Source organism: Moesziomyces antarcticus (genome assembly GCF_000747765.1).
Source record: "Moesziomyces antarcticus DNA, scaffold: scaffold_v10003, strain JCM 10317, whole genome shotgun sequence".
In the NCBI taxonomy this organism is placed as follows: domain Eukaryota; kingdom Fungi; phylum Basidiomycota; class Ustilaginomycetes; order Ustilaginales; family Ustilaginaceae; genus Moesziomyces; species Moesziomyces antarcticus.
The window spans coordinates 481155-503121 of record NW_014639007.1 but is presented as its reverse complement, the minus strand read 5'-3'; the positions used below and the strand labels follow the sequence as shown (position 1 = coordinate 503121).

At 61.8% G+C, this 21967-nt stretch overlaps 9 protein-coding genes across 9 annotated transcripts; 5 read left to right on the top strand and 4 right to left on the bottom strand.

The window, feature by feature from the left end:
- Nucleotides 1-275: 275 nt before the first annotated feature.
- Nucleotides 276-1766, bottom strand: PAN0_003c1648 (PAP2-domain-containing protein; the record flags this gene model as incomplete). Its single annotated transcript, XM_014802607.1, has 1 exon — nucleotides 276-1766. One exon carries the CDS (start codon nucleotides 1764-1766, stop codon nucleotides 276-278), a length of 1491 nt encoding a protein of 496 aa, XP_014658093.1.
- An 855-nt stretch (nucleotides 1767-2621) lies between these two features.
- Nucleotides 2622-8288, top strand: PAN0_003d1647 (uncharacterized protein; the record flags this gene model as incomplete). The annotated part of the gene is made up of 1 exon (XM_014802606.1): nucleotides 2622-8288. One exon carries the CDS (start codon nucleotides 2622-2624, stop codon nucleotides 8286-8288), a length of 5667 nt encoding a protein of 1888 aa, XP_014658092.1.
- A 115-nt stretch (nucleotides 8289-8403) lies between these two features.
- PAN0_003c1646 (uncharacterized protein) lies at nucleotides 8404-10374 on the bottom strand (the record flags this gene model as incomplete). The annotated part of the gene is made up of 1 exon (XM_014802605.1): nucleotides 8404-10374. The coding sequence occupies one exon, from the start codon at nucleotides 10372-10374 to the stop codon at nucleotides 8404-8406; it is 1971 nt and encodes a 656-aa protein (XP_014658091.1).
- A 390-nt stretch (nucleotides 10375-10764) lies between these two features.
- Nucleotides 10765-11139, top strand: PAN0_003d1645 (uncharacterized protein; the record flags this gene model as incomplete). The annotated part of the gene is made up of 1 exon (XM_014802604.1): nucleotides 10765-11139. The coding sequence occupies one exon, from the start codon at nucleotides 10765-10767 to the stop codon at nucleotides 11137-11139; it is 375 nt and encodes a 124-aa protein (XP_014658090.1).
- A 920-nt stretch (nucleotides 11140-12059) lies between these two features.
- PAN0_003d1644 (protein SEQ ID from patent family protein) lies at nucleotides 12060-13079 on the top strand (the record flags this gene model as incomplete). Its single annotated transcript, XM_014802603.1, has 1 exon — nucleotides 12060-13079. The coding sequence occupies one exon, from the start codon at nucleotides 12060-12062 to the stop codon at nucleotides 13077-13079; it is 1020 nt and encodes a 339-aa protein (XP_014658089.1).
- Nucleotides 13080-13608: 529 nt separating this feature from the next.
- PAN0_003d1643 (VAMP-associated protein) lies at nucleotides 13609-15500 on the top strand (the record flags this gene model as incomplete). The annotated part of the gene is made up of 4 exons (XM_014802602.1): nucleotides 13609-13749; nucleotides 14115-14350; nucleotides 14543-14574; nucleotides 14668-15500. The coding sequence occupies 4 exons, from the start codon at nucleotides 13609-13611 to the stop codon at nucleotides 15498-15500; spliced, it is 1242 nt and encodes a 413-aa protein (XP_014658088.1).
- A 359-nt stretch (nucleotides 15501-15859) lies between these two features.
- PAN0_003c1642 (ribosomal protein L1) lies at nucleotides 15860-16921 on the bottom strand (the record flags this gene model as incomplete). The annotated part of the gene is made up of 1 exon (XM_014802601.1): nucleotides 15860-16921. The coding sequence occupies one exon, from the start codon at nucleotides 16919-16921 to the stop codon at nucleotides 15860-15862; it is 1062 nt and encodes a 353-aa protein (XP_014658087.1).
- A 368-nt stretch (nucleotides 16922-17289) lies between these two features.
- Nucleotides 17290-18193, top strand: PAN0_003d1641 (translin; the record flags this gene model as incomplete). The annotated part of the gene is made up of 3 exons (XM_014802600.1): nucleotides 17290-17568; nucleotides 17636-17971; nucleotides 18056-18193. The coding sequence occupies 3 exons, from the start codon at nucleotides 17290-17292 to the stop codon at nucleotides 18191-18193; spliced, it is 753 nt and encodes a 250-aa protein (XP_014658086.1).
- Nucleotides 18194-18365: 172 nt separating this feature from the next.
- Nucleotides 18366-21506, bottom strand: PAN0_003c1640 (ARM repeat-containing protein; the record flags this gene model as incomplete). Its single annotated transcript, XM_014802599.1, has 1 exon — nucleotides 18366-21506. One exon carries the CDS (start codon nucleotides 21504-21506, stop codon nucleotides 18366-18368), a length of 3141 nt encoding a protein of 1046 aa, XP_014658085.1.
- Nucleotides 21507-21967: the final 461 nt, after the last annotated feature.

Genomic DNA, 21967 nt, shown 5'->3' with positions numbered 1-21967 from the left:
GACCACACCATCCCGCTTTGCAGCCTCCCGCTGTGCAAGCGCAGACAGTGCTGCGAATGTGTGCCACTTCTTCTCATCGCCAAAAATCTCGTGCAGCAATTCAAACTGGCAAGTTTCGACGTCGACAGCGCTCGAAAGCTTCCTGATTGCATGACTTGGTTGTCCGGCCAATGTGTAGATGTACATGTGTATCGGTGACAGCGGGTTGTGCGGGATGCAGATGCCAAGCGCCGCCGGACTGCAATGCTCCTCCCGATGACTGACCGAGGCATGCCTTACGACTCCTCGTTCTGTTTCGAGTGGACGGCCGGCGAGCGTACGCGCTGGACGGGCGACTTTGTGCGTGCGAGCAGAGCCGCCGCCTCGCGTTTGCGCTTGTCCTCGTCCGCCGAAGTGCCGGCGATGTCTCCCGCATCCGCCGCCGAGTCGTCGATGGAAAAGATGACCTCGGGACGCTTTTGCGACTCGACATCGCCGGCCACGCCGCCCTGTGCGGTGATGTAGGGTGCGCCGCCATTGGAGCGAACGGCTCCGAGCGCAATGCTGTCCTCCGCTGATGGCCTCGACGCGAAGGCGAGATCGGGCCGGTTGCTCGGCGGCGCTGCGCTTGGTGGAGCAGCTGCCGAGTTGCGGTACGGATAGCGTTGCTCCATGGCTTCGCGAATTTCGTCGGTGAGGAAAAAGTAAAAGTAGAACGTGGCGAGGCAGGCGCCGGCTACCAAATCCACTTCATAATGATGGATGAGACGCATCGTGGACCAGCAAAGCCAGAAGGTGTAGAGCCAGTAGAGCACACGGGCGTCGAGGCGGAGACGGCCGATCTTGATGGCGACGGGGAAAAAGTAGGAGCAGAAAAGCGCCAGGATAGTGGCGTTGCCCGCATGGAGCGAAGGGAAGGCGCCGAACACGACGGGCGCGGCGGTGAAGGTGAGCGTGTACCCATGCGAGTGGAAGAGCTCGTCGATTCGTGCGAGGCCGGCGGGCGATCCGCGCATGCCGTAGTTGGCGGGGACGAGGCCTTCGCGCAGCTCGTACCAGGGCGGAGCGCAGGGAAAGAGGATCTGGATGATGACTCCCGTGAGCATCATGAATCCGAACGCCTGCGCAAACACCTTGACCGAGGAAGGGGGTGCAAAGACGAAGAGGAAGGCGGCGACAAAGAAGGGGGCGGCAAAGTGGACGATGCCGTAGGGGATCCATGCGAGGATGTCGAGGATGGGATGGCTGAACTTGGTGAGGATGCTCGAAATGTTGTCGCCGTACCAGATGGTTTCGAGCGTAGGCAGCACCGACACCCAGATGTGCGGACGGAGCGGCGCGGGGATGAACTTGCACGAGTAGAAGAGGATCAGCCAGGCAAAGATGGGTGCCGCGGGCAAAAAGAACTGCGAGGTGACGGGCAGGAGCAGCGTGATGATGTAGAGCGCCGGGATGATGAGCTTGAAGGGGAACGCGGGGCTCTCCATGACATAGAGCGAGAAGAGCGCGATGAAGAGGAGGAATCCGTACTTGAAGCGTTCGGTCTTGCTTGGCGACCAGGCGCGGAAGCGGTCGAGGTTCTCGCGCACGTCCGTGGAGAACGAGAGGCGCGATGCGGCGGCGAGGATGCGCGACAGCAGATAGTGCAGCCCCGATGGCAGATAGAGTCGTGCTTTCGGTGGAAGCTGCAACAGCGGCTGCGGCGAAGCTCCGGGAGCCCCGGGCGCCAGACGAGGGCCGGCGCCCGCATGTGATTGTGAATTCGCGCTGGATCGAGGCGCAGCCATGCTGGTGCTATAGCAGCCGTCACTCGAAGCGTGATCAGTCGAAAGCGTGACCGTGAAGGTGAAGGTAGCGTGACGGTAGAAAGCCAAGCAGGAAGAGCCGATGATCCGACGGGTTGGTCTTTCCCACGGTTGTTCGCAGTCGTGTGTGTCTTTTGCAACGCGCTTCGGCACAGCCGAGGATGAAGTGGTGGTTGGCTCGTTTTGACACGCCGTGTTCTCGTCCTTCTTGGCTTTAGGCCATCGGGGAGCATTGGACCCGATGCAGAATCGACCCTGGGAATCGCATGCAGCTCGCAGCCGCTCAGCAGCCGCTCGGCAGCAGCTCTCCCAAATTTAGGCGCGTGTGGAGTGTCGCTTCAGCCGCACCCTGCTGGGCACAACCGGCAGGAAATCACACACCCACCGATACGAGCACGGACGCCAGGCACAGGTGCTATCGGCCTTCTTTGCCGTCATTGTTCCCATTCGTCAGCACCTGTCGGCATCCCACCGAGCCCCATCACGACGGCAGCCACAATTGCGCCGCGCACGGACAACTGCTCACTCAGCCTTCGGATCAAGCGCTCGCATACAGGCGAGGCTGAGTTTGAGCTTGGAACAGCACCACCGAGCCTGTCAGTCGCGTACGGCAGTGCCTGCAGCACAAGCAGAAGCTCCAGCAGCACCAGCTGAAACGTCGATCCGCAGCGGCACGGAGGAAGATCTTTTCATTCGGCTTTCCTCTCCGACATCACAAATCCGCTTCTCTCCATATTGTCGTCACCCTGGCGACCTTCGTCCGCGATGCTCCTTCCGTAAAGAGTGGCTCGGAGCGGCTCAGACAGCTCTGCCTACATCCTCGAGGCTCTCACCACCATGGCGCCTCAATACCCTTCCAGCAGGGCGACCTCGCTCAGCGTCGATCGCTTCAGCAGCACCAGCGATCGTCGCCACTCGTCCTCCTCTTCATCTCACCAGCAACGCCCCCAGATCAACTCACGCCCCATCACCCTCTGGACGCACGATCCGCCCAACTTTTCGCGCAACGAGGTCGTGCTCAACCCCGAGTTCTCCCTGCCACGCATCACTGATGTCGACCTCCTCCAGCTCACGCTCCCGCCCGGATCCAGGCTGCCCAGCCACCACATCCCCTTCGGCCCCAAGGATCGTCGCAAACGCTCTTCCAAGGCCACTTTTGTCTTTCGCGGCCCAGCAGCAGCCGCCGACGCCGACTTCATCGCTCGTCAGCCACAGCTCCAGATCAGCGTCTCCAAAAACATCGCCAACAACTACGGCTTCTACAATCGAGCAGAGGCCGTCCTCACCCGCGTCTCCAAGGACGACTTTACCATCGACCACGTCGAGCTCTACTTTCGCGACCAGTACGTCGGCAGAGCAGAGATGTGGAGAGTCTTTCAAAATCTCGAGGACACCTGCGTCTATTGCGGTCAAAAGGTCACGCTAGCCGGCAGCGTTCGCGCCACCATCGGCCGCATCTTTATCAAGGAGAAGAAGGTCACCAGCGGATACGTCTCGGCCTCCACCAAGGCCATCTTCCGCTCCGAGTCGGCAAAGTACAACCTTTTCATCCAGCTCGCAAGGGAAATGTGGGAGTTTGACGAGGACGGTGAGATCTACTACGAAAAGGCGCTCCAAGGCTTCATCCCCGAACTCCTGCGTCGCTGGAGGGCGGTGCCCACCAATCACATCCTCACCGTCATCCTCTTCGCCCGCGTCCACTACGACGAGTCCGAGCTACACATGCTCGAAGGTCCCATCCGCAAAGACTGGCGCGGCAGACACTACATCGACTACTACAAGGTCGTCGTCGATCTCGAGTCCAATTGCAACTGGGATGCCGTCATGACTACGCTCAAGGAGGAGTTCTTCCGCTTCCAGCACGACATTCTCCTCCTCCGGCGGCCCATCTCCGGCCCCGCCGCTTCGCACGAGGAGCTCCACGCCGACCTCATCCGCGACCGCGTCCTCATGGCCGGTCGCCTCTCCTACTCGTACGAGGGCAACCTCCTCGAAGCCATCAACCTCGCATTGAATCCGTTCGACGAGCACTACATCGACAGGGATCTCAACCGCACCGGCTTATCCATGGTCTTTGTCACCGCCGGCACCGGCCACTTCGACGTCGACAAGAAGCTCTTGCGCATCACCACAGAGCGCATGATCGAGAACGGCACCGGTCTCGACCTCGTCTGCCTCACAAAGATGCCGCTGCATTCGGTGCCTCTCTTTCACTTCAAGTCGCACTATCCCGACCCCTCGGAGCTCAAGCGGAGCCAGGCCAATCGTGCCCAGCGCCGCGCAACGCCTGGTGCTGGACCCGGCATGACGGTCCATCGACCCGGTCAGCCCCCCTTACTCTCGCGTCACTCCTCTTCGCGTCTCGCCGCGGCTAGTGCGGCTGCGGTCAATCCGCCCGATCCGCTCTACTTTGACTCGAAGAAGCCCGTGGAAGAGGAGGAGGATTTCTACTCGATGCCTCACTGGATCGATTGCAGCTTCTACAACTTGCAGCAGGACAAGCCCTTCCGCGCCGACCGCTTCGTACCAAGATGCAAGATGTACGAGGTTCAAATGATGGGCATCATGGAAAACCAGATCTCGGACATTGCCATTCCGTATCTGGACCTCAAGGCAGTCAACAAGGCTGCCTCCGTCGGCTCCTCGTTCTACCTGCCTCGCCACGCCGGGCCCTCGAGCTCGGGCTTCCTTTCCGAGCCGCGCAACAGCCAACTGTCCGACCTCGCGCTCGTCGGTCTCTCACCAAAGCAGCAGAGGCGCATCGCACGCGAGCGCTTCGATCACGACGTGTTCAAAGACGTGCCTCCTCTCGTCAGAGCTCCGACTGCCAAGCAGACTCAGTCGGCCTCGGGCGGTGCTGCGGACAGTCCGGCCGCGAGCGAGATCCAGAAGCCTCTCGACCGACCCGGTCTGCGTCGCAACCCGAGCTCAGGCTATGGAGGTGCTCCTACCACCAACGCCAACTCGGCTGCCTCCTCGGTGTCACCGGGCAAGGTCAGCAACGCTCGACAGGGTGGCCTGCCACCCAGAGCGTCCAGGCTGGGGCGTGAAGCGTCGTTCCGCGAAGAAGAGGCTGCCAAGGATGCGTCCGCGCCGACTTCGCCCACGAAGCCGCGCTTCACTGTGCTCGAAGAGACCGTCAATCGTCCACCTTTGACTCGACCAGTGTCCCAGATCATCAGCCCAACCATCAGCAAGCCCCGCTCGAGACCCGGATCCATCCGCTCTGTCAACACTTTCTCACGCGGCTTTTTGCCCATGGAACCGATCGGCAAGGCCAAAGCGCTCGTGGCTTCCACCGATGCTGTTCTGTCCGCAACCTCGCACGTCTTCGACGAAGATCTTCCCGAGGAAGACTCGCAGAAGAAAGGCGAGGGCCAAGACAGCGTCGGTTCCTTGAGATCTGCGGCGCCATCCAAGCCAAAGGGCTATGCTTGGCTGTGGAAGACTCTGACGGGCGCAGCACCCAGCCGAGCTTCAGGCTCAGAACGCTCTGCTGATATGGACGACGACACGAGCTTCGATGACTACTCGACGCCCGCGACACGCAGCATGCAGGAGGTGCTCAGTGCCCAGCTCCGACAGCAGGCCGGAGGATCCAGCAAGGACAGGAGCCCGGCACGAAAGGCTGGTCCGGTCCCGGGGCGCTTAACGCGGACGTCGTCGCTGCTTTCGGTGCATGAGTCGACGGGCCCTTCACCCATCAAGATTCCAGCACAGGCCACGCCACGCACGAGGCAAGAGCAGGAGGTGGAAGAGAAGATCCTCCGCGATCAGGAAGCATATGAGCAACAGCTCGAGGAAGAAGAGGCGCGGCAGAGGTACGCGCAGCGAGCCCAGGTCGAAAAGCAGACGCTCGTGAACCCTTCCAACCCGAGCAAGAATCTCAAAAACAGCACCTCGCAGCTGCTCCGCTGGCAGCATCTCTTCCCGCGCCGCCTCAATCACCATGCCGTCAAGTGGCGCTCCATGACGACTCCAGCCTGTCTGCCGCTCACAACTCTCTACCTGCCCACCGAGAGTGACCTAGCGGCCATGTGGAGCGAACATCCGCACACGACTTCCATTTCGGCAGAGACGGCCTCCTTCTTGCTGAAGAAGGCCAGCTCCACTCACCCGGCGCTGGCTGTACTCCGCGAGATGGCGTACCACCGGCTCGCACAGGGCTACCAGTTCATTGTGCCGGCCAGCAAGCAGACGCGCACGGTCTCGAGTCGAAAGCTCGTCGATCCCAAGCACTACAGCCTTCGGTGGCCGTCCGAGCTGCTTCAGCCCGGTAACCTCGCGACGGGCAATCCCATCTTCCTCAGCGTGACCAACCAGATCCACCGCATCTCGTACGATCGCTCGACTTCGGCGATCAACGTCAAGCGGTACGTGCGCAACACGGACTACTCGACCGATCCGATCGACTACGAGTGCTGCATCTGGCCGCGCCATCTCCCGGGATACCAGACGGTCAAGGCCCGCTTCACCTATCCGGACTCGGCGAGCTACAATTGGACATACCTCGACTCGCTCATTGCAGGATACGTCGACGAAAAGTTCGTCGAGTCGCTGCGGTACTGGCGCACGCGCTTCGTGCTGGTGCCGTCGGCCGGATCGCCACCACCCATGAAGGCGCCCACCGGCGAGGACCTGGACGATGAAGAGATTCGGCTCATCGGTACGGACAAGCTGGCAGAGCTCTTCCATCGAGCGCGGTTCGTGCGCAGCAAGGAAGAGCGAGACCAGGCGCACGTCCAGCGTTTCATGCCGACGTCGTTAGATCCCGCCATGTCGTTGCAGGACGAAGACTTCATGAAGCAGTTGGCCGAAGAGAATGCCAAGCAACGTGCGCAGTCGGCCTCGGCCAAGAAGAGGCTGCAGAAGGCGCTGGCGGGACGCGCGCTCGAGGCCGTGGCCAAGGACATGCGATCGGGCGGACTGGTGATCAACGACAGGATCTGGCACCGGATGCTCTACTCGGACACCTTCACGGGCGCCGACTTTGTCACGTGGATGTGCAACGAGTACACAGACGTGCGCGCGCGCGACGACGCCGTCGAGTGGGGCATCAAGCTCATGGAGGACGGGCTGTTCGAGCACGTGCACAAGGCGCACGGCTTCTTGGACGGACACTACTTCTACAGGCTGAGGAGCGAGTACGCAGGATCCAAGGGCAGCAAGTCGTGGTTCCGCGGTACGGACAGCCAACGCGGCTCGTTCTCAGAGGTCCCGACACGGCCTTTGGTGCACTCGAGCAGCCAACACTCGGGTCTCGGTGCGGGTGACTCAAGGCGGGCTCCCTCGGGCGACCATGGCGACACTGCCGGCTCGCGCTCGGCTGCAGCCACGACGGGTACAGCGGCGGTCATTGCCGCGTCCATTGCGGGTGGTGTTGCCGCACCGGCAACCTCGTCGCGCTCTTCCGCGGGAGGCCACTCTCGCAGCTCCTCGGTGCACCATCCTCATCCGCCCTCGCTGACCATGTCGTCGGCGACGCCCAGCCGCAAGAAGAAGAAGGTGCAGCTGTCGCGTTCGATGATCATCGACGTCGATCCCGGCCGGCGCAGCGACCGCGCCGAGGTGGCGTTCCTGCACCACGACATTGCGCACAATCCGGCCAACGGGTTCAACTTCCAGATCCATTGGCTGTCGACGTCCGCGCGCTTTATCGAGGACACGGTGCAGACGTGGACGCGCACGGTGGAGCGCTACGGCCTCCGGTTGATCGAGGCGCCGATCGGGCAGATCAAGGACGTGAGTCTGCACAATCCGTTCCAGGCGCCGGTACAGATCGAGTTGGCGCTGCCGCCGCCGGCGCCCGACACGTACGCGAAGCGGCTGCCGAGCGGTACGCTGCCCGAGCTCTGGTTCGAGTATGCGCTGCTGCGGCGGTTCGGATTCGTGCTGGACCAGGAGGCGAGCGGGCGGTATCCGAAGGACGTCGAGATCACGTACAGCTCGAGGCCGAACGAGTTCGAGTATAGCCAGTTTGTGCATCGGAGCGGTGTAGCGTTTGTGCAGGTGCTTGGGGGGCTGGATGGATTCCTCTGGCTCAACAACCGGCTGTTCAACAGCCACACGCACGGCGCGGCGGGCGGATCGGCGCAGCGACACCACCAGCAGCATGCAGGACGCGGTGGCGAACGGCATGCGCGCGAGGAGGCGGCGGCGCCGTCTACGCCGGATGCGGACGCCGTGCGGCTGGAGCTGACGCGCTTCTGTTCGGACCGCGACGAGCTGGAGCGCTTCTACCGCAAGGTGCTTGCGCAGCTGCTGCAGGTGGAGAAGGAGGAGCACGAGCGCGAAGAGCTCACCAAGGAGTACGTGCGCTCGATGCTCGAGCAGCAGCGCGGGCCGATGGACACCACGACGGCCGGCAGCGCGAGGGGAAAGAGCCGGTCGGGCAGCCAGCACAGCAGCTCGGGCGCAGGCAGCATCTACGGCGGCCTCTCCAGAGACGGCGTCCTACAGGCTCTTGCTCAGATTGTCCCAGACCACAAGCGCGACGACGCATGAGCCGGCGCACCTTGAAGCAAACACGCCAGCAATGTAGCAGCATGACGACCAAGCAGACACGGCGTGATTGTGTCCAGGTGAAAAGGCAGGTTGTATTGCGTGTACGACGGGGAGATCAGCACTCAAAGATTCGTGCGGTGGATACGTTGATGCGGGACCACTTTTTGCGGCGGACGAGGAGCTGCCAGAGGAGGAGCTGTGGCCACTGGAGGTGGTAGAGGGCAAAAAAGGGCCAGGGGTCGTCCTTTGCGAAGCTCGGGTCGGTAAAGGGAGGCAGAGGAGCTGGAGCTGCGAGATCAAACGATGCTGGGGTGGCGGATGGGTTGGGGAGCGTGATGAGGCCTGCACCTGCGGTAGAAACGGCAGCAGCTGGCCAGAATGGATGGACGAGGCGCATGAGATGCTGCAGCCATGGCGATGACAGTACATGCGCCGTGGGAAGCAGACGCGCCGGTAGATCGTGTCCGATCCAGCTGTTGGGCAGCGAAGAATGCGGAGCGGTGTAGGCGCGTTGGAGGAGGTTCTTGGCGTGGTAGAAGCGCAGGCGCGACGATGCCCAAGTGGGAGGCAACTCGGTCAGCGCGGCCAGATCCGTGTGTGCTTGTCTCTGCTCAGCCGGTCGTGCCTCCATGACCGGCAACGCGAGCGACGACAGATAAGCCATCTCGTCCATCTCTGCCACAGCCTTTGCGAGCTGCTGCGCCGCATCGGTGCGCGGCGATCGCGCCATAGAAGCAGGCACCAGCGCCTCGCCAAGCTCGGGCAGCCCACCCAGCAGACAGATGGCGGTGTGCACACGCGGGTTGCACTCGATCGCCACCAACCGCTCCACCTGCCCATCGCGCGTCGCAGGCTGGAAGATAAAGTCCATGCTGAACTGACCCGTGATGCCGGCATCGGCGGGCGCGTGGCGTCCTACCAGCGTGTCGCGGCTCCACGACGGCTGCCGAGTCAGCGGGCTGGGCGGCTCCGAATGTCCACTCGACGCCTGCGCGTGCTTCTGCAGCCGATACAGAAATGTCGAGGTCCAGCGCAGAGCAAGCTCGCCCACCACCGTGTGCGACGCAGGATAGTACGTCATGAGCATGTCGTTGCTCGGACAGCAGACGAATGCGGTGAGCTTGCCGTCGACGACGGTGGCGTGTGTGCACCACTCGGACGCCTTGGCCACATTGCCTGGCGCCGCCGCGGTGTCGGCACGGTCGCCGATGAACTCTTGCAGGATGTACGGTGTGCGAGCACAAAGCGGAATCGACAGGCTCGAGAGCCGCGTGCGGGTGGCCTCCCAGTCGGGCTCGTGGGTGCGTGCATGCAAGAGCGGGTAGAGCGTCATGTCGGCGCGGCCTACATCGTCAAGCTCGGCCGCGCACTTGAGGATGGAGCGCGGGTAGCCATCGGAGCGCAGCTTTTCGAGCGCCTCGTCGACCGAAAAGACGATCTCGCTGCGAGGTGCAGCCATGTCGAGCGACTGGAGGAGTGCGATGAAGCGGTCCTTTTCATGGAGCGTCTCTACGAGCTCGGGCGTCTGGATCATGCTGCGCACGCGGCCCTGGGTGTGCTGCAGTAGGATCTGGGCCGCCACTGCATCCTGACCGGTGCTCCCCGCGCCCGAGCAGGGAAAGAAGAGATCCACCCGCTCGTCGAGTGCGATCTGCACGAGCGCCTCGATGTACGGCGTGATGGCACGGCCGCTCTTGTCGCCGAAGCGCGAGCTCTTGACGGCCGGCAACGCCGACGACGGCAGCAGGTGAAACTTGGAGACCGCGTTGGAGAAGCGCGTGGCGGCAAGGTTGCCCCAGCCTTGCTCTTCGACCAGCACCACGCGCCAGCCGTTGCGGGCAAAGGTGCGGCAGATGGCGAGCGACTTTTGCATGCGCGCTCCGTTGACAAGCACGGTGCGCTGCGCCGTGTGGCCATTCGGAAGAGCCGATGGGCGCGAGCTCGCTGCATCCCTCGCACCACCAGCATGGGTGAGAGAGAAGAAGAGTGAGATGACGAACGAGACCGGCGCGAGGCAGAGCGAGAGGCCCAAAAGCAGCAACGTCGACAGCGTCGACTGCACGCGAGAAGGAAGTTGGGGCGCCATGACTGGATCTATGCGTGTCTAGAGAGAGCGGAGCAGGTAGGTGGGGTGCAGCACAAGTCGCCGACAGCCTCAAGGCGAAATGCGGAGAATGTGCGGACCCAATGGAGCCGGGATGAAGGATGGATGTGGTTGGCTGGCAGGGTGGAGCTACGCCCATCACGGCATCTTCTCAGCTTCGTCGCTTCACTGCTCGGTCGGTCCATCCGAAGCCTCTCCCATCGACGACCGGCGTCGCGCATCTATGAATCAGCATGAGAGCAGCCCGCTATCTGTTCAGCGCTGCAGTGCACATCACGGCCACGCCCAGCTAAGTTACATGGCGCACAAGCCACGTTTCGGCGTGCGAAGCGAGCAGCATATTTCCAGCCGCACCACTTTCGACGAAGCTCGATGTGGAGTTGGCAGTCGCAGCCGGCACGACGTCTGACAGGCCTGCTCGCAGAGACCCTGCGACGTTGGGCATCAGCGCGTGCAGATGCCGCCGCGTCCTTCGCAGCGCTGCCCTTCGTGTCCTCGCTCGCGGCTGCCTGCCCAAGAAATGTCGGAAGCTCCGATCCCAGACGCCTCCATGCGTGGACCCTGGGAGCTGCAGCCTTAGCTCACGCCTTTGGCCAATTTGCGGATCTGCCCATCTGCTCGATCGGCAATCGCCTCTGGCAGCAGAACACGCAAGCCGAGCTGGGTCGGACGTCTACCCTTGTCGCTTGCTCGATTCCGAAGCCCAGCACCCAGCGTGTCGATGCCGATACTCGAACGAGGTTGTAGAGTGTGCTCAATGAGAAAGCCGCTGTGTGCATGCTGAGAAGAAAAAATTTCGGTACCGCTGTTGGATCTCGGCCCATAACAATTTCCAAGCTGAAATTCGCATCTTGCTGGATTCGCTGACCTGCCCAGCTGCAAAGCACACACGGCTGACGATTCGCTCGGTGATAAGAAAGCATCAAGCTGTGCAGCAGATGGTCTTTCTGATTGGGTCGGGTTGGCATCATCGGTCGGCCCGGCCGTGCCGGTTCCTTCTCGGAACCACCGACCGCTGCACATGCTGCGACGATGCCTTGCTACAGGCCACGCTGCCGATTCCGTGATGGCGACGCGTAAAAAAAGTGAGCTGATTTCCTGGCTGGCCTAGGCGATGTCGATATTGACCGACGGCGGCGACCCGGTAACCCACCGGCATGAATGTCGTGTGCCGTGCCGTGCCGATGAACCTAGTTCTTGGTTACGCTTCTCGTGATGCAGTCTCGTTGGGCTCCTGAGTGAAAGGCGGTGGGACGTATGCCCTCCTCTCGTGTGACGAAAGAAAGAAGCTGCTTCTGTCACGCTCGCTGAGGCGGACGGGCCGGAGGATTTTGGTGGGTTCGCATTTGGGCTCGAAAAGCAGTCGGAGCTTCACGCCTTCGGTTGATAGCCGAACGAAAGCTCGAAAACAAACGGCAACAGTGTGCGTCAGACTCGCGCCCGCCTCCACGCTCGAGAATTCGCGGCGCGGCTGGCCAAAAGTGACACTGCTCGAGCATTCCGTACTGGCTGTGCTGGCTGTGCTGAGCTCAGACCCGGAAGCTCGACAAGCGATGGCGCAGGGCTGACCGGGTCCGTCTCGCCTAGCATGCCGAGGCCCCACCAGCATTGCATCCGCCCTCTCCTTTCCTCCCGACCATATAAACAAACGATCGAGGCGCCCGTGCATGAGGCTTCCCACCGTAGCTCAGCTCGTTACCCACCGACCCAGCCGTCCTCATTCGCTTGCATCTATCCTTTGGGACCCGGTCACAACTCGGCATCTCTCCACCTTAAAGCCTTCGGCGCCCATTCAAAAGACCCACATCCAGCGATACTCGTCCAAGTGCTGCAGCATCGACAAGATGGCGACCTCATCCAAGCAAGGCGCCTCGGGCACGCCCGTCTACATCCAGGAGGTGACGCCCGAGATCACGACGTTCGACTACCCGTTCAGCCGCTTTGGCATTCTGCCCATCGGCGGACGTAGCATCGCCATCCGGATGCGCGACGGCCGGCTTTGGGTGGTGCCGAGCACGCCGCTCGACCAGCCGACCAAGGCCAAGATCGACGCGATGGGCGAGGTCGCCTACCTTGTCGCTCCGGACAATGTCCACCACCTCTTCCTCAAGGACTTCCACGCTGCCTACCCAGCTGCCAAGGTGGTGGGCACCGAAGGCCACGAGGAGAAGCGACCAGACGTCAAGTTCACCGGCATCTACGGCCGCGACCCGCCCACAACGCAGTACGGCTACGAGTCCGAGCTGGTGCCGCAGTACTTTGCCACCTTTGCCAACAAGGACGTGGCGTTCCTGCACAAGGACAGCCAGACGCTCATCACGGCGGACCTGCTTTTCAACCTGCCGTGCAACCAGCAGTACCGCAACACGCCGTCGGGCAAGGCCACCTCGTGGATCCCCGGCGTGATCTGGTTCTCGAAACTCTTCAATCCGTACTCGAGCTTCCACAAGACCTTCCTGGGCGGAGCGGGCGTGGCGAGCGGGCTGCCCGGCGTCGCCAACGGCGGCTCCAAGGATGAGCGCAAGAAGAACTTTGCCGAGGCGGCATCGACGGTGGCCAAGTGGGACTTCCGACGCATCATCATGCTGCACGGAGATATCATCGAGAACCACGGCCAGGAGGCATGGCGTGCGGCGTTCAGCAAGTACATTGACAACGAGGGCAACTCGCGGTTCAAGTCGGCCTGATGTGCGGCGATTTGAGTCGGCCTGATGTGCGACGACTGCATCGCCTTTCTCTTCTAGTCACAGTCACAATAATCATACCTGTCTTTATCGTCTATCGTCGTCCTGTCATGTGTGCAGCAAGAGCTGTGGAAAGTGGTTATTACTCCGCAGTCATAGGGAGAGGGGTGAGGATGGATGAGCCCGATCCTGGTCTCGCTGCAGGCCAATCATCGGGAGCTGCGAGGTCGATCAGGGGAAGAGCATCTTTCACAGTTTGAGTGTGTGTGGGCCACGGCGAGGAACGGCCAAGGCAGGCGCACGCGCACGCGCAGCTCGGGCCAACTCGAGCTGTGAAAGTTGGAAAGAGTGAGACGTCATTTGCATTCTGGGCAGACTGAGGGCACGGCGACTGTGTATTCTGCACACACGAGAGAGAGAGGGAGGGGGGATTAAGCGAAGGCGCCGTTCGAACTTGGTCGGCTGCGCCGCACTGCTTTGGTCGAGTGTGTGGAGGGCTAGGAGCGATTTGAAATCGCTTATTTGCGTTGAAATGGCAGCCTTTCGACTGCTTGGCTTTGCTGCAGCTGAGCTTGCAGCAGGCTGGACGGGCACACGTCGTCGGCTGCACCGCTCTGAGACAGGCGCCCGCTCGCTCTTCCAAGGCAGGAAGGGTGGTGACCAGAGCGAGAGTGTGAGTTCTACGCTGCTTGTCGGGTGCAGCGGTTGCGAGGCAGTGGACTGACCGCGCCCATTCCACCGTTGGGAGCCTGGACAGGCTTGCGCCGCTCGCTCGCCCGCTCGCCCGCTCGCCCGCTCGTCCGCTCGCACTCTCTTCCGCTCAGAGAGTCTCTGCCCATCGCCCTGAATTCTTCCCCGCACTCGCCGTCATCACAGACTACGGCCGCTGTATGAGTCTGCCTTTCGTCGTCACCACCACCACTCGTATCCACCTCCGCCCACCAACTTCATATTGGACCCTCGCCGAGCACTTTGGTTCTGGTCGCACTTCCGAATCACGCTAGATTCCTCCCGCACGCTCACCAGTCCCGGTGCTAGCTTGTCGAGATCCACGAATCGCTCGTCCTCCAGCGCTCTTTCGCTCAGCTCGTCATCTTCGCTCGGGATAAACGCTCGCTGCCGCAGCCACGCTCAACGCTACTCCTGCTTAAAAACGTCGACAACGTCCTAGACACCCGTTCGGATCCATCAGCATGTCTGTCGAGTGCGTACATCCATCTATCCTGCCGCTTGCGTCCTTGTCGCTCTCAGCCGCACAGAGTGCTTCCTGTCCAGTACGGCTAGCAGCTCGACCGCGACGCTCTGGCGAGGTTGCTCGAGTGCGAGAACGACAGCCTATGGATTCATACAGAGCGCAGCAGGTGGCACTGTCAATTCAGCGTTTGCAGATTCACTGACACCTCTTTGTTGGCCTTTCTCCGTTCCCGCTCCTATCGCCTCGCAACGTGCCACTCTGTCGCCTGCAGACTCAGCCCCCACGTCCAGCTGGGCTTCCCTCGTAAGTGTCCCGCCATGGCGGCTCCCATGGGCCCGAGTTCATCCAGTGACAGTCTTTGCTGACCTCTGGTCGCCCGCTTCTTCCTTCGCACAGGCCCCCTGACGCAGCTGGTCAAGCGCACGCTCACCGTGTCCAACCCCAACAACCAGCCGGTCGCCTTCAAGGTGAAGACCACGGCGCCCAAGCAGTATTGCGTGCGCCCCAACTCGGGCCGCATCGAGCCCGGCGAGAAGGTGGAGGTGCAGGTGCTGCTGCAGCCCATGAAGGAGGAGCCCCCCTCGTCGGCGAAATGCCGAGACAAGTTCCTGGTGCAGTCGACGATCATCACGCCCGACTTTGAGACGGCCTCGCTGCAGGAGATCTGGCCGGTGATCGAAAAGGAGAACAAGTCGGCGATCCACGAGCAGAAGATCCGCTGCGCCTACCTGCCCGCCACCACTGCGCCGCTGCAGGAGGAGGACGAGGGCAACACGAGCCAGCTCAACGGCGACGAGCGCTACACGACGGTGCGCGGCGCACCCAGCAAGCTCAACGGCGACGAGAGCTACTCGTCGCAAACGTACAACCCGATCGCAGCTGCGCAGAACGCCAGCGCCAACACGGACGGCTCTGCGGCTGCAAAAGCGCGCGAGGCTGCGCTGGCTGCGGGCGGTGCGGCGGCTGCGGGTGCGGGTGCGGCGGTGGCTGCCGCGCGCAACGCCGGCTCGGGCGCGGTCAACGGCGCCACGGCCGCCAACCGCGACACGTCGAGCCTGTCGCAGTCGGAGCTGCAGGCCGAGGTGGCACGCCTCAGGAAGGAGCTCGACCAGGCCAAGCGCGCCGGCGGCTCGGGCAACACGCAGGTCGCCAGCGCAGACGGCGTGCCCGTCCACATTGTCGCCGCCATCGCATTTGCCGTGTTTGCGATTACGTATGTCATGTTCTAGGGCGCCCTCCGCCCAATGACATGCTCGACGTGGGTTGGCGGCGTCTCGTCTCGCTCTCGCTCTCACTCTTGTTCATTCCCCCCCTCAAATTTGTTGCTGCCTCAATGGCGCGTGTAAACAGCTTGCTTCTCTCTTGCGGTGCAGCAGCGTGTGGTGTGTGTGGGATCTCCGAACTTTGCCCTCTCGCTCTCTCGCGAGGGCATTGTGGCGTTGTGCAGGCCACTGCATTCTCACGGGTGACGCGATGACTCGCAGCAAGCGGGTGATTGGGGCGTGGGCAAGGTGATGCAAATGTGTGGAATCTTGCGCGAGCCTTATATACATGCCGACGAACTATGGGGCGAGGGGGAGGGGAGGGTTCACTTTGTCTTGCGTGCAGCACGGGTGGTGGAGGAGGTCGACTTTTTGCTCGTCGACTTTGGTTGCGGCTTGTCGGCGGCCTCGACGGCCTTTGCAGCCGCAGCGCGGGTCTTTCGTGGCGAGACCTGTTTGTTTGGCGTCTCGAGCTTGTCCTCTGTCTTCTTCTGCTTCTTGTCTGGTGTGGATTGGGCGGCGAGGGGTTTGGAGGGCGAGACGTTGGTCCTGAGGCCGAGTTTGGCGTTCCAAATGGGCAGAGCGGCCGAGTTGCCCGTCTTGACGTCGAGGTTGTGCACGTTCTCCCAACCCCCCTTGACGCGGGAAAGGACGGCGGGCAAGGCGGCCATGAGGTTGTCGGTAAGCTGTTCGGGCGTGTGGCTGGCGAGGAAGCCGAGCTTGATAGATGTACAGCTGCCCTTGTTCTGGGTATACGTCGTCGCCTTGATCGCCGACTCCAACTCGGCCTTGAGTGCTTCGCCGTTCTTTTGGATGTTGACGGTGATGGGGTTCTTCTTGGCATCGAAGAAAACCTTGCCGCACAGGTTGGGGAGGGTAGGGACGATGCGTGCATCGGCAAGGAAGATGTCATGCTCCTGTACCAGCGCGCGCCTTGCATCGAACGGCTTGAACTTTCCCTTGAGCTTGGTAACGCCTACGACGCGGTCGATGCATCGGATGTTGTGCTGCACAAGCACATCCTTGTACTCGCGCTGCGGGTCTTTGACCAGCAAACACACCGACGTCGAACCGGGCGTGTGCAATCCGTGCGGCAGGTTGATGCGCACAGGCTTGACGTGCGAGGTCGGATGGAGCGTGTTCAGCGTCATCTGCAGATACACCGCATTGCTCGCATCGCGCACATCGCCCTGCGGCCCGTCCAGCGGCAGGTCGGACGACGAGCCGCCGTTGCGTCGCGCAATGTGCGCAGCCAGCGCACCGAACGCCTTGAGCACCTGCGCCTGGTCGATATTCGATGCGGCCACGCCGATTTGTTGGGAAGAAGGCGAGGCTACCACTGGCTTGGTGGCCACAGCCGCCGCGGTGATCTTGGTCTTGGCAGGCATCCTTGAGTATTGGTGTAGGGTGGTGGTGGTGACAGCAACGGCTGCGCCGTCAAATTCAGGGTTTGCCTGAAGGACGCTGCAGCCACCAGCCGGGGCGAAATTTGCAGCAGCGCGTTGGGCTATCCTGCAGAAAAAGTTTCGGGCAGCTGCTGTTGGAATTTTGATTTTTTTGGCCACCACCCCCTGCAACGCGAGCTTTTTTTTTTCTTCCTGCCCCGCATGGCCCACACATGCTTATGTAATACCCACCCGCCCTCCACCTGGTCCAGATCCGAGATTTGGGGCCTCCTTGCCTTGCCGTTGGCGAGCGGGAATCCGGCCCTTTCGACGCACCCACCGCACACACCAGCAATTGGCGACACATCGACATGGCGGAAGCTGCGGACACGTCGCGCATCTCGGTGGCGGCGCAGTTCGAGCCGCTTTTCGCAGAGCTCGAGGCGGAACGCTCGCGGTCCGACGCGATTCGCGAGCAGGCCAAGGAGCTCGATCGATGCCACCGCTCGCTTGCGCTGCTGCTCAACAGCGTGCACTCGACCAACGACGCCGAGAAGCGAATTGTGGACGAATCGAAAGCTATCGTCGTCAAGCTCAGGCAAAAAGTCACCGAGTTGGTCGAGTTGGTTCCGCAAGGCCAGTTTTATCGTGTAAGTTTCTGCGGCGCACCCAAATGGCAGGTGAGAAAGAGAGGCTGATATTGCGAGGGGTTTTTAGTGGTGTGACGATTTTTCGGGGGCGGTTAGGAATGTCGCGTCGAGCATTGCGCTGCTGGTGCTGCTGTGTACGGGCAGTCTGGTGACCAAGAAGCAGGTGGAACAGGTGATGGGCGTGGACGAGGGCAAGGCGAGCGTGCATGTGGCTACCGAGGATTACCTGCACGGCATCATCAATATGCTCAACGAACTCCCGCGCTTGGCTGTCAACAGAGTGACCATGGGTGACTTCCGTACCCCAGTCCGACTGGCCAGCTTTGTCAAACAGGTCCATGCGGGCTTCCAGCTGCTCAACCTCAAGAACGACAGCCTCCGAAAACGGTTCGACGGCATTAAAGTATGTATCAATCAAACCCCCCGCCGCCAAGAAGAAGAAGAAGAAGGTTATTGACAGCAGGATGGACGACAGTATGATGTCAAGAAGATCGAGGAGGTGGTGTACGATATCTCGTTGCGCGGACTCGTCAAGCACGAGGAGAGCAGCGACGAAGGGCTCGCTTTTCCGCTTCCGCCAAGCCAGGCACAGACCCTCGTAGATCAGTACCAACTCGCGGCCTGAATCCCCATCTCACCTCGCAGCATCGTCCACGCTTTGGAATCTTCCCGACACTCTCTCTTTTGATCAGCACAAGCAGAGCCGCAAAAGCCCGCACAGCATTTGGTGAAAGCCTTTTTTTTCTAACGACGAGGGGATATCTAGGAACAGAAACAGAAGCACGTCTTGGCAGAAATCAGAGCGTCTTGACACGCTCGTCCTTGCCCTCGGCGGCGTTCTGGATGAGCTGCATCTGGTCCGGCGTGAGCTGGGCGGCGATGCCGGCCCACACCTGCGGACGCTGCGTCTGGTAGCTCTGGAGCAGCGCACGGAACTGCTCAAAGACAGGCACGGCGTCCATGGGACTCTCGTAGCTCAGCTCGTCGTCCTCGTCGTCTTCCTCATCGAACTCGTCGTCCTCGTCGTCCTCGTCCAGGTCTTCGCCGTTGGCACGCGCGCGCAGCTTGGCGCGCTCGCGTGCAAACATCTCGAGATACTCGTTGTCCTCGTCCACCACGTCGCGGTCGTCGTCCACGTCCTCGTACCCGCTCGTGTCGACGTTGGGCGCGCCCGACGAAGACGCAAACGACGTCTCGTCCTCGTCGTCGTCGTCGTCGTTTTCAAACGCCTCGAGCAACTCGTTGCGCTTCTTGATCGCCTCGGGCAATCCATCGAGCTGCGTTGCCAGCGCCACCAGGAACGGTGCCAGGTTCGACTGCAGAGCCGCTGGCAACGACGCAGGCTCGAGAGCGAGAAGCTGGATGATGGCCGAGGCCGCCACCTTCTTCTCGTGCACGCGCGTCAGCTTGGGCAGCAGCGACGTGATGGCGCCAAACAGCGCCGTGGTGGCGTTGGCCGACTCGAGAACCTGCAGCGTGGCAGAGGCGTTGTACACGAGCGCGTCGAGAACCACAATGATCGACCACTTGCGCACGTCCGCCTTGGCCTTTTCGTCGTCGAGCGCGTGTGGAAGCACGGCCCCCACGATCTGCGCCAGCGCCTCATCCACCCCACCGCGCAGCAGCAGCAGGATGACGTCGGCGAGCTTGCACGCCGCCACCTGGTCGGTCATGCCGAGCTGGTCGGACGTCATGGCGGTGAGGAAGATGTCGACGAGCATCGACTTGTACTCGCTCGACTGCTGCACCACCTCGACGCCGTACGAGACGCAGTTGTCGATGGTGGGCAGCATCTCGGAGAGGTAGTCGATGCCGGCACCCTTGAAGCTCTTGTAGACGAGCGTGAAGATGTGCCACATGCCCGGCGAGATCTTCTTCTGGTAGTAGGTCAGCGTGTCCGTCAGCTCGAGGCAGTCGTCAAACAGCTCGACGCAGTCCTTCTCGATCGTGTACGCCACAATGGGCAGCACCACCGCCTCGAGCTTCTCCAGGATCTCGGGCTTGCTCTCGGCCGAGGCGATGATCTGGAAGATGGTGTTGAGGCAGCCCATGGCGGCGAAGAGCTTGTCGTCCTCGTGGTTGTCCAGGTTGAGCTCCATGGTGCCGTCGGCATCGCGCTCGGCGGTCTCGAGGTTCTCGTTGACGAGGCGCAGGTACGACTCGGCCATCTGCTCGGTGAGCTGAATCGAAAAGGGCAGCAGCTCGTCGCCAAAGTTGGCAACCACCTTGGACTTGGTGGGCGAGAGGATGTCGAGGTCGGTCTCGTCCGAGAGCTTGAGCAGCTCCTGCATGAGTCGCGCGGCGTTGGGCGCCATGGCGGCGTGCACCTCGTCGTGGTCGATGAGCGAGCCGATGGCCTCGGCGGCGACGACGCGCACGGGCAGCTCGGCATCGCCGATGCACTCCATCACGCCGCGGAAGGCGGCCTCGAGCGTGGCGGTGTTGGACCACTGCATGCCGTTCTGGTCAAAGGCCTTGACGAGGTCGCAGGCGCGGTAGCGCAGGAACTTGTGCTCGCTCTTGAGCTCGGGGATGACGTGCTGTGCAAAGAAGCCGTCGAGCATCTGCGAGACCTTTTCGTGGTTGACCATGGTGAGGTCCATGGCGCGGCAGAGGTGGAAGGCGCCGTCCTTGTCCTTGGCGCTGCGCTGCGCCGGATACGCGTTGACCACCTCGGTGACGAATTCGAGCAGCGGCATGAAGGCGCTCTTGGTGCGCTTGCTCGCAACGGTCTGGATGAAGGTGGCTGCGGAGCCGGCGACGCTGCCGATCTCCTCGAATGGGTCGAGGTTGGCGCGCACAAAGTCGACGGCGTCGAGCTCCCACATTTCGTCGTCCTCGTCGCTGAAGCAGAGGCGCGGGAAGAGGAAGGACTGCGTAAGCTGGAGCACGTGGGGCTTGAGGAGCGCCCAGGTGGACTTGGGCTTGACGCATTCGGTGAAGAACATGCAGAGGAAGTAGAAGGCCTTTTTGGAGATCCACAGGTTGGACTGGCTGTTGGCGTCGGCGATGCGGAGGTAGACCTTGAGGATCTCGGGCGCAAAGGTGGCGACAAAGTGGTCTGCAAACGGCTTGTACGTCTTCATGTCCGAGGGCAGCTGGGACGGGTTGCCGTAGCGCGAGAAGAGCTTGTTGAGCGAGTGGAAGGCCCACTTTTTGGCCTTCCACCACGGAGCCACCTCGCGCGCGTCGTCGTCGGCGGGGAGCGCCGAAGGGTCGATCTGCTTTTGGACGACGTTGAGCAGGAATGTGCCCCAGGGGACGATGGACTCGTGCGACTGCTGGTGTTTTGTGAGCTCGGTGTGCATCGAGGTCTTGTAGACTTTGAGGATGAGGTAGAGGATCTCGCCGACCTCTTGGGAGGAAGCGTTGTCGGAGTTGAGGAGGTTGTTGCCGGTGTGGAGGATGTGTGGGAGGGTGGCGGGTGCGAGCTGGTCCATCATCTTGGTGCCGTTGTTCCATCTGTAGGCGCGTACGACCTCGAGGAGCGCGCGGAGGCCGCCGTAGACCTCGTTGGGGTTTTGGCTCTGGAGGAGCTGACCGATCTGGTCCATGAGCGTGGGCCAGGAGTCGGGGAAGTCGCAGCGAGCGATGGTGCCGAGCGCGTTTGCGACGTGGACGCGGGTCTGTGCGGGTGCCTCGACGAGGGTGTTGAGGATGGTGGACTTGATCGCGTCGCGGTCGTTCTGCGGGATGACGACGACGGCGGGGCCGCCGCGGACGGGGGTGACGTCCCAGTGCCTGCGGACGCGGTTCTTGAAGTAGATGGCGGATGCCTGCCTCACGGCGAGATCTAGCTGGGAGGAGGAGACGATCTGGAAGACCGAGGAGAGCATGCCATCCTGCGACTCGACCTTTTTGAGTTCGAGCTCGGCGGCCTTGCGAGCGTTGGGGTTGGGGTCCAACGAGTGGGTGAATACCTGAACTAGCGCGTCCATGCTGGGCGTGTTGGGTGGGCCTGCCGTTGTACAGCGACGAGGCTGTGCGGCAAGAGAAAGCGGTTAGGGGGGGAAGGGGGAGGTAGAGTGAGGTGGGGAAGAAAGAGCTGCGAACCAAAATCTCGACGTGGAAGGTCGCCTCGACAAGGCCGAGGTGTGCTTTGCTTTGCTTGCTTTGCTTGCTTGGTTGCGTGTGCCGTGCCGTGCCAAAAAGGCCGGAAAAAGGGGACGAAATCGTCCCGTCGCGCTGCGCTGCGCTGTTCGCTTCTTCTGCAAGTGGGGCAAAAACCAAAAATCGACATCAAAAAAAAGAGTGTGGCGAGCTGGCCCGAGCCCAGCAGCTGGAAAGGCAAGAAAAAATTTTGGAAGAAAAATGCAACGCAGCACAGCGCACAATTAGCGGCAGCTGCAGCTGAATTTCGAGAACAACACTTTTGGCGGCTCGGAGCTTCGGAAGTCGG